The 9994-nt window shown below is 38.7% G+C and overlaps 1 protein-coding gene across 1 annotated transcript in view; it reads left to right on the top strand.

The window, feature by feature from the left end:
* Positions 1–9994, top strand: part of Sdhc (succinate dehydrogenase complex, subunit C, integral membrane protein, 15kDa) — a 33574-nt gene that overhangs the window by 13615 nt on the left and 9965 nt on the right. The window contains exon 4 of the mRNA XM_005400278.1: positions 6465–6526. Coding sequence (XP_005400335.1) covers positions 6465–6526 — 62 coding nt within the window. The remainder of the gene's footprint in view (positions 1–6464; positions 6527–9994) is intronic.

Here is a 9994-nt window from a genome sequence, read left to right on the forward strand (position 1 = left end):
GCATTTTTAGCTCCTCAGAGTTGTTATGTCTGTGTCCCCCCCGCCCCCCACACCCCTGTACCAGGAATCGAACTGACGACCTCGCTTTTGCTAGGCAGGCGCTGTACCACTGAGCTAAATCCCCAGCCCCTCCTCAGTTAGAGTTCGATCTCAGTTTTTTGTGATGTATGCATTTTGGGCAGCAGTTCCCCTGAAGTGATGCTGTACTCTGCTCAGTGCATTCTATCAGGAGCTACATGATCATTTCATCAATTACGGGTGATGTGAACTTTTTTTTTTTTTTTGAGTACATAATTTTATTTTTTTTATTTTAAAGAATAAAAGAAGGATAACATAATAATAGGGGGGACTTAGCAAATTACAGACAAAATGGTAGGAAATTATCAATGGTTATCGTTTTACATATTATTATCTACAAAATAGTTTCTCAGGAAAACAAATAGACAAATAATAGTGAGTTACAGACAAAAGAGGTAGGAGATTATCAAGAGTTGTTGTACTATACTTTGGTATCTTCAAAGTGGCTTCTAAAGAAAATAAATAGAGCTATACATGAGTGACCTATTGAAAAATCATTAACTATTCTCAATGGTTGTTGTAGGAAACACATAATAATAAACAGACATCCATTTATGAAATAGGATAGGAACATTACAAACTTTACACAGTTATGGATAGGTTAGTAGGAAAATATCAATGGCTGCTGTAATACGTGGTGGTATCTTCAAAGTGGTTTCTCAGGAAGACAGAGATACGCAAGAAGGACCTATTAAGTAGTTACAGCCTAAGGGTTGTCAAAAATAGCATATTACCTCCTCACCAGTGACTCCTTTCACTGAGGTATGATGGCTGGAAGGAAGGCCAGGATTGAAAAAGAAGGACCGAGAGACTTGCACCTGTGTCTAGCAACAGGCTGTTTTCTTGTTCCTCCATAGTCATGATTACCCAGGGCTCCTCGATGGAGATGACGGTCTGGCCAGAGGGAGAAGGCAGAGCATGCCCCAAGCCCTCTCATTCCTGTTGGACTAACTGGTAGCATGGGTCTGAGCTCTGGGGCCTCCACCTCAGAGGGCAGACCGATCTCCAGTGGTCTCCTTTGCATCCAGGGCATGATGTGAACTTTTATCACTGGTTAAAATTTGCCTACTGTATTTCTCCACTGTAAGTGTATTTATCAGTTCATCCATATTTTGTGGGAAGCTACTTTGGAGCTCTAAATACTCTGATTTTCATCATTTACCCACTGGCATTGTTGATACTACTTGCCTAAATCATTGACTACTATGATGGTTGCCAAATTGTGATTTTTCTAATTCCATGTATCTCCTAGATTTCTTTCTTCCCTTTTGTGAAGGGAGGGCAGGAACAGGATCTCACTATGTAGTTCAGGCTAGCTTTGAATTCACTATGTAGTTCCTACTGGCCTTGTACTCAGCAGCAATCCTCCTGCCTCAGCCTCACGAGTGCTGGGATTACAGGCATGCACTGCCACGCCCACATGATTTATTTATTTATGTAGGGTAAATCTTGATTCATTTATCAGTTTGGACTGAAAGTTTCATATTTTGCCTAAAGGGTTTATACTCTCTTATTATTTATTTTGATATGCAGAGTTTCACAGATTTGTCTAGTATTTCTTCAAGATAGCTCCTGTGAAATCAGTATCTGGGCCCTCTTAGTGGATGTAGCTAAGATGTACAAAGGGTGATGGAAAAACATGTTTAATGTTTAGATTTAAAAAAAAATTACCATAAAAGACATTGCTAAAAATGATGGATAAGTGTATTTGAAGAGAGGAAGAGTATTTTGAGGGGATTAATGGCAATGTGTTTTTTATTAAAATAAATTTTTCATTTTAAACAGTCACCATATTTTTTGAGCACTCCTTACTAGCAATTTCAGCCACATAAAAATATAATAGTATGTCCTCATTTAGCACTGGATCTGGCCCTGTGCGACTTTTGGCTCTTCCAAAGTCAGAATGACTGTGAAAGGTAAATGTTTTGAATTGATCCAGAAAATCAAGCCACAACAGCACAATTAAAGATCCTCACAAAAGGTGACTTCCAGAACTACTTTGGAAAGTGGCAAGAACAGTGGGATAAGTATGTTTCTAGTGAGGAGGAATATTTTGAGGGGGACTAATGACATTGTATCTTTTACTGTAATAAAATTTTAGAAATTTAAACATTCAGTATTTTTCAATCATATCTCATATGTTTGCAGTCAACCCTAGACATGTGTGTACATAATCATATACATACATGTTTGTCTCTTGTCCACAGAAGTGCCATTGATAACACTTTTTGCTGGTGACCTCTGAGAAAGTTGCTGAAAACCTGCTTTTTTTCCTCAAGTTTCCCAGCAAGGCATCTTGAGCTCGTCTACCCTCTTTCCTTGAGTTTCTGCTACGGAGGCTGGCCATATTTTAACCACCTCCACAAATACCACAACCCTTCGGGTTTTTTTCTAACCCAGATTCCAGGGATAGTTCTAATTGCAGAAACTAGACATTCTACCAAAATAGAAGGAGACTAACAAGTGGTCTCATGGTGCTTTATGGTGAAACTTTTCTAAAAGAAATACATGATTTGGGGGAGGATTATAATGATGAAAACTTCCTAAATTATTCTAAATCTATAGTTAAAGCTTTCTCTGCTCCCCGCTCCCCAGTGCTATAAAAAAAATGATGGTAGGTTGCTCAAGTGAGTCTGTCACGATGTAGTTACCTCTCCCAGTTATGGCACTCCAGACACATTTGTGGAAAAAAAGAAATGGAGAACAGAATTCTTTCCAGCGTGATATGTTAGGGAAAGGTGTCTGAGATATCTGTAATCATACTTTATTCCTGACTTTCAAAGTTCAATGGAAAGGCATGGAACTAAATGATTAGTGATATTGAGCATCTTTTCATGTGCTTACTGGCCGTCTGTGTATTTTCTTTGGAGAGATGCATTTAGTTCTTGATACTACAGTTTGGGGAGCAATTGCTAAAATTTGTATATTGTTTATCTCTAGCATTCCTTTTATTAATATTCTATTAACAAAATTAATGCAATTTATGCCCCTGGTTTTTTGGTGCCTCCCAGTGTGCTCTTACTCTTTTAGGAATCAGAAATAAAAGATAAATAAGCTGTAACTTCTGTTCAAAAGGATCTCAGTATATTTCCAAAAAAGTGAATTTCCTAGTAATCATCTCTTCTGTAAGTGAATTAAGTTTTGATTTTCTGTACTAAACTCTTTAACCTAATATTCATACGGGGAATAGTAGGGCCAGGGATATAGCTCAGCAGCGCAAGTGCCTGCCTGGCAAGTGCAAGGTCCTGAGTTTGATTCCCAGTACCAAAAAAAAAAAAAAAAAAAAAAAAGATGCTATACAGGGAATAGTAGAGATGACTTTTCTCTGTTCCATAGTATCTGGGGCCTCTCCTGGAAATTGGAAAAGCTGGGAGTTAAATGAATCCAAAGATCAGTTGCCCACATGTTGGCCTTATTCTCACTGTCCAGAGGACCCTTATTTTCTTTACATGGGCTTTTGCATGTAAACTGTGCATAAGACTGCTTCAGGTTTCCTCGTACCATGAGGGAGGAAGGGAATCGGAGAGTCTTGCATCCTGATTTCTGCTGCGTTGTTTCCTGAGGCATAAAGTCTTGCCTGAGCCCAAGGGAAGGGTCTAAATACTTAACTGGCAAGAAATGACAAGATTCTCAAAGATTATGTGGTATTAGAAATAATGTTCGGTTATTTTTGGAAAATAAAATGTGTTTTACCTACTCAGTACTAGACTAACCAAGATTTGGTGTTTAACCACTTTTCAAAAGGAGGGTAACAGGGCCGGGGATATAGCTCAGCGGCACAAGTGCCTGCCTGGCAAATGCAAGGTCCTGAGTTTGATTCCTGGTACCCTGGTACCCCCTGTCCCCCCAAAAAATCAGGTAAAATAAGGGTAACATTTAAATTCAGCTGTGTGCTTTTTTGTTCTTCTTCTTTTTTTTTTGGTACCAAAGATCAAACCCAGGACCTTGTGCTTGCCAGACAGGCGCTTGTGCCACTAAGCTATATCCCTGGCCCCCTCAGCTGTGTTTTTCAGTCATGGGATTTTATTTTATCTGGTTTAGGAACCCTAAGTGCATTCAGAATGCTAAGCAATGTCTTACAATGTCCTTGCCTCTTTAGGATTTCAGTTCTTTCCATTCAATATTTAGTCTTTCTTTTTCAGTCTGGTAATCATCTCTGACAAAGTACTTGAGCAGTCTATTTCACACTCTGTCATCAGTTAACATAAATTTGTCTATCCCACGTGGCTGGGGATTTAGCTCAGTGGCAAAGCACCTGCCTGGCAAGCGCAAGGTCGTGAGTTCGGTTCCTGGTACCGGAGAAAAACCCTAAATAAATAAATTTGTCTATCCCTATGAAGCTTTCTTTCCCTGAGTGCAATTTTAAAAGCCCATTTTTGTTGTCCTTGATATTTTTGCAAGTCTCAGCTCATTCTGGGTTTTAATCTCCTGATTCTTATCAAATTATGCCATTGTTCTGTTTGTCCTTGGTTATGTCATTCCACCTTTTACATTTGTCCAGTGAAAATGAATTCATCAAAGTAGTGATTAGCCAATTCTTTTTTGTTTCTTTGAACATTATTACTTTTCTTAAAAGACAAGGTCTTGTTGCATAGTATCTGGTCTGGCCTTGGATTTACTTGGTAGTCTAGGCTGGTCTCAAACTGGTAATTCTGCTTCAGCCTCCATAGTGCTGAGATTATAGCTATGACTATTTTTATTACCTATGTAGAATTTTTTGAGATCTTTTCAACCTTAAGTTACTTGGCCTCAGAATGTTGACTATGTGGTCTGACTATGGTCCATATTCTCTGTCTGTACTGACATTCCAAATGTATGTCAGCTTTCTCTAAAGATTCTTGTTCTTTCTGTTTTACTGACTGATCCCCTTCTTGAGCATGAGTGCTAGATGTAGAATAACATGTTGGATGTCCTTCTATGGAAATGCTTTGGCAAGTTGATGATTCATGATTTAAAAAGGGATTTGATGACAAAGTATTTCAGAACTATCATGGATTAAGTAATATATATAAAGTCCAGCAAAAGTAGATGTAAAATTGAGGGTTTGGTAATTTATTGGAGAATAGTGGTATATTAAATATGGTTATTTTGGGGGATATAAGGAAAAGTTAAGAATGACCATATGTTTCTGTTAAGCTGGATAAATAAAACTCATCAGATTTTCTTCTACTTCATTGTTATGACTGGAAAACAGAAGGACCTGGGTTGTTGTATTCTGGTGATTACTTTCTAATTGTACCCACTTTCACAGATGTCAACACGGTGACTCATGTCGTTTTTCCTTGTAAAAGGAATAGTGTCTCAGCTCTAACAGTAATGCGGTTTAATAAAAAGGGAAAAATACTTAATAAATCACTTTTCTTATTTTTATGTCTTTTGTAGTGCCTCATGCAAGATATGCAAATGTTCTACCATCCCTTCCTTCCTTTCCTCCTTGTTTGTCTGTCTGTCTGTCTTTCTTTCTTTCCTTCTCTCTCTTTCTCTCTCTCTCCCTTCCTTCTTTCCTTCCTTCCTTCCTTTTTTTTTTTCGGTTTTGTTTTATATTGCTTTGTTTTTTTTGAGACAGGATCTTGTTATGTAGTTCAGGCTGATCTTGAACTTGCTTATGTAGCCCAGACGGGCCCTGAACTCACAGTGATCCTCCTGCTTCAGCCTCCTGAGTGCTTGGATTACAGATGTGAGCCACCATGTCCAGCTCAGTTTTATTTCAAATTAGAAAGTGGAAATTCGGGAATATTAAATAGGCGGGGCATGGTGGTATACAACTGTAGTCCCAGCACTTGAGAGGTTGAGGCAACCTCTCAAGATGGCTGTGAGTTAGAGGCCAACTTGGGCTACATATCGAATTCAAGGCCAGCCTGAACTACATAGTGAGACCCTGTCTCAAAAAAAAAAAGGAAGAGGAAAAAAAGAAATATTAAATAGTGCCTATTTCAGTTTTTTTGTTTTTGTTTTTTGCCAAGATGATTCTCTGCTATGGGGTCATCTTTTCTGTGTATATGGTACTGGGGATGGAACCTAGGGGCACTCTACCACTGAGCTACATATCCCACCTTTTCTTTTTTTATTTTGAAATAGGGTCCCACTAAATTATCCAGCCTGGCTTAAATCTGCAGTGCTCCTGCCTCAAGCCTCTCAGGTAGCTAGGATTCCAGGCATGTGCCACCACACTTGGCATTTTTTCCTTTTTAGAAATTATCTTTGTAACCTGGACATGGTGGCGCATGCCTGTAATCCCGGCACTTGGGAGGCTGAGGCAGGAAGATTGCCACAAGTTCAAGGCCAGCCTGGGCTACATAGTGAGGTCCAGGCCAGTCTGAACTATACAGTGAGACCCTCTCTCAAAAAAAAAAAAAAAAAAATTATCTTTCTGTGTTTCTTTGTAGGTGGTCTCTTCCCATGGTGATGTCCATTTGCCATCGTGGTACTGGTATGGCCTTGAGTGGAGGTATGTATGAGTATTTTAATATACACACACTGGCACGCATGCATGCATACACACACACACACACTTGGAAAAACTGCTGTCTCTGGCTTTTATCACTGTCCCCTTGGGAGTTCAGCAGCTTGAGGTGTAGAGAATGATGAGACCCTTTAAACTTCATTCCTTTAACAGCTAATCATGCATTGCCATTATTCTCAGATTCTTTTCAGAGTGGATTTTAAACTCATTTTCTAGTATTTTCTGATGTTATATTGATTAAAATAATAGGGCAGAGATTAAAAGGTAATAGAGATGGGTGAACTGAGTGATGAAACATAGTCCAAGATCAGTCATCAGCCTTCTGAGATTCTTTTAGAACCTCAGTGCTACTCTTTGTCACCCAGAATTACCTGATTCCAGAAGACTAACATGCTAACTCATCTCAAAATCTTGGCGCACAGATCAGAGTATCTATTTATTCATTCATATAATATGAAATATAGCCACAGACTGAATTATACAATGTTATTAGATAATTAGTATATACTGTTTAGGTAGGAAGATTTATTAGATGGAATGCAGATTATAATCAGGTTTCTAGAATCTGGTACATCTTTTCACAATGGGAATATACAAGAGAATCGGTAGACTGCTTGTATTTCTTTTATTAGTGCTAGAAACATAGATACATACTTTGCTTTTTAAATTTTCTGTTTTCTAGGTTGTAGCATGTGTTGCACCCTCACCTTCACCAAAAACAAAAAGTAGAATTAGGTTCTCTTTTTTTGTTTGTTTGTTTGTTTGTGTTTTTTTTCAGGTACTGGGAATTGAACTCACAGCCTCGCGCTTGCCAGGCAGGCGCTGTGCCGCTGAGCTAAATCCCCAGCCCCTAGAATTAGGTTCTCTTAAATACATACTCTCAAAGAATTCTAGTTTTCCCTTTCATAGTAATCAGAGTTGTGATTTATTTGCTCATATCATTCTTTCTTACTGGATTGTATATGTTCCATGAGGGCTCAGGCTACATCTGTCTGTATTTTTATCAATCTAGTATGGTGCAGGGGCTGGGGATTTAGCTCAGCGGCACAGTGCCTGCCTGGCAAGCGCAAGCGCAAGGTTGTCAGTTTGATTCCCAGTACCGGAAAACAACAACAACAACAAAAAAATCTAGTATGGTGCCTAAAATGGCAGTTGATATTCAGTAAATACTTGCAAAATGAATACTAGTCTCCTTTACTGTTAATACATGTTTCTACATGTTTGTTTCCTAAATTTCTTTTGTGGTGCTGTAGATCAGCCCAAAGGCCTTACATATGTTAGACAAGTGCTCCCACATAGTGAGGTATACCCCTAGCCATGCTTTCTAAATTTCTGCTTCATGTGTAATCATGTTTTCAGGTTCTGGTTCTGGAGGTAGCTTATGTTACTCCCCTCCATGCTGATCTTTAATAGCTGTGTAACTAATTTCTGGGATGATGGGAAGGAGGTGCACCCAACACCATGGGGACAGAAGCTCCTGGACTTGGGACCCTTCTAATGCTTGCATATTATACCTTTTCATCTGTATCTCTTACAGTATTATTGATGATAAAACCAGTATGTATTTAAAAACTGCTTAACTGTATTGTACTTCAGTACTGGTATTTCTGTATTATGTGATTGCTAGTTTAACTGAGAGCTACTTGATTCAGAGGGAGCAAGAATAGGTTATTAGGCATTAGAGCACTGCACAGGTAAATTTTGCATTTGTTCTCTGTCTCCTTGAAATACCTAGAGAACAGTGCTCTCTCCTAACAGAGGTGATCCAGTTCTTATATATCTACAAAGGAACAAATGCAAACCAAGAGTGGAAGAGTGCTTTCTAAAAGAATTGCTCGGATGAGCTGTTAAGCACATATTCAACAAGCCTTCTGCTTCAAGCCTAGGAGCTGCCAGCCCTAGGCCCTTTGCTGGCAAAGGAAAATGGCCTTATGACTGGAATACCATGTAAATCTGTGGCATGTATACAGAAACACTGAACCTGGAAGACACAGATTTTCTGGTCAGTACAAAAGTATATTCTTGTGACATGTAGGTAATTTTGATTTTCCTGCCTCACCTTAGTGTGGATGACATTTTTCTCAAAATTATTTCTGCATTTGTTCCGATTTTCTGATTTTCTGTGCTAATTTTTAAACTGGCTTTCGAGCCCCTGGATTTTGGGTGTTTGTAGAAACATTCCATAGTGTTTTGGCTCAGGGCTGTCTGTTTTATATACTTTAGTCTCAATTTAGAGAAGACTAAAGAGCAGATAGGTCATTGGCTAGAAAAGACATCAAAAGTTCTTGTCATCTTTGAGATCCCTTGAAAGATCTTGAGAAAGGTGAGTTGCTTTCAGTCTGTCATATCCTATTTCCTTTTTTCCTTACATTAATGCCTAGTTATGATAGTGAGAATTTAAAGTTCCTAATACAGGCTTGGTGGTGATTATTATTTTTGTTAATAGTTGGAATAGTTAATCATGTACATTTGAGAAAATGCCAACCATTTGTAGTTAAAAAAATCTCATCCTAAGCCCTTTGCATTTCATGACTGCTTTTAGTCCATGCATTACCGAGACGGAATGCCTTGGAAAAACTGATTAGCACCAGAAGACACAGTGCTGCTTAGAAATGCCTTACTTTATTTACCTCAGCACATGAATACGTCGTGACCCTGAGAGAGGCTGTAGCAAAGCAGGTGGGCAGAGCATGTCATGGTGAGATTAGCGTGACAACACTCCTGATAAAAGCTGCTGTCAACCTGAGTTTTAATCATCACTTAGTTTCACCAGGGCTCTTGTGAATGTTTTCATTTTCATTTACAGTGACATCTGCAGGGGCTTGCTAGGAAGAAGTGTCTGAAAGAGCTGTTGATAGCTTTGAAAGAGGCACTAGGACTTACTGACAGCGTGCACAGTTCCATATATAGCATTTAACTACAGTGGAGTCAGCAGGAGCTGGTCTTGGCACCCAAGCAAAAGCACCATTTAATTTTTCTAAGTGATTATACAGGACAGTTTCAGTGACTTTGTTTTTCCCATTTTAAACCATTTTGCTATTAAAGGAGTCTACTCTGGCACTTGAGTTCTAAGAGTAGGGGCTATTTCCGGATTCCTAGTATACTGCACATCACAGGAAGATTTAGTAAATCTCATTGAATTTTTTCTTACATATTTTTCTGACATGATGAGGCAAAATTTGGTAAAGTAACTTTTGATTAAAGTCATTTCTGTTTGAAGAGGTGAGCCTTATTTTTGAAAAAATAGAAAGGCAGCCAGCCAGTGTGATCTGTCTTCTAATTATATCAGTGTTGGAATTTGTGTAATGATCCCTTATCTCCTTGACCTCCCAGAAACATTGTCAAAAAAACTTGCTTTCTGACTACAAAAACATATTGCAGAGAATTACAATGGCAGCAGCAGGACTAACCACGATACTGGTGGATACCAGAGACTTTTGTTTCATTTGATAT

The sequence above is a fragment of the Chinchilla lanigera genome, unplaced genomic scaffold, assembly GCF_000276665.1.
Source record: "Chinchilla lanigera isolate Chin_1 unplaced genomic scaffold, ChiLan1.0 scaffold00067, whole genome shotgun sequence".
In the NCBI taxonomy this organism is placed as follows: Eukaryota; Metazoa; Chordata; class Mammalia; order Rodentia; family Chinchillidae; genus Chinchilla; species Chinchilla lanigera.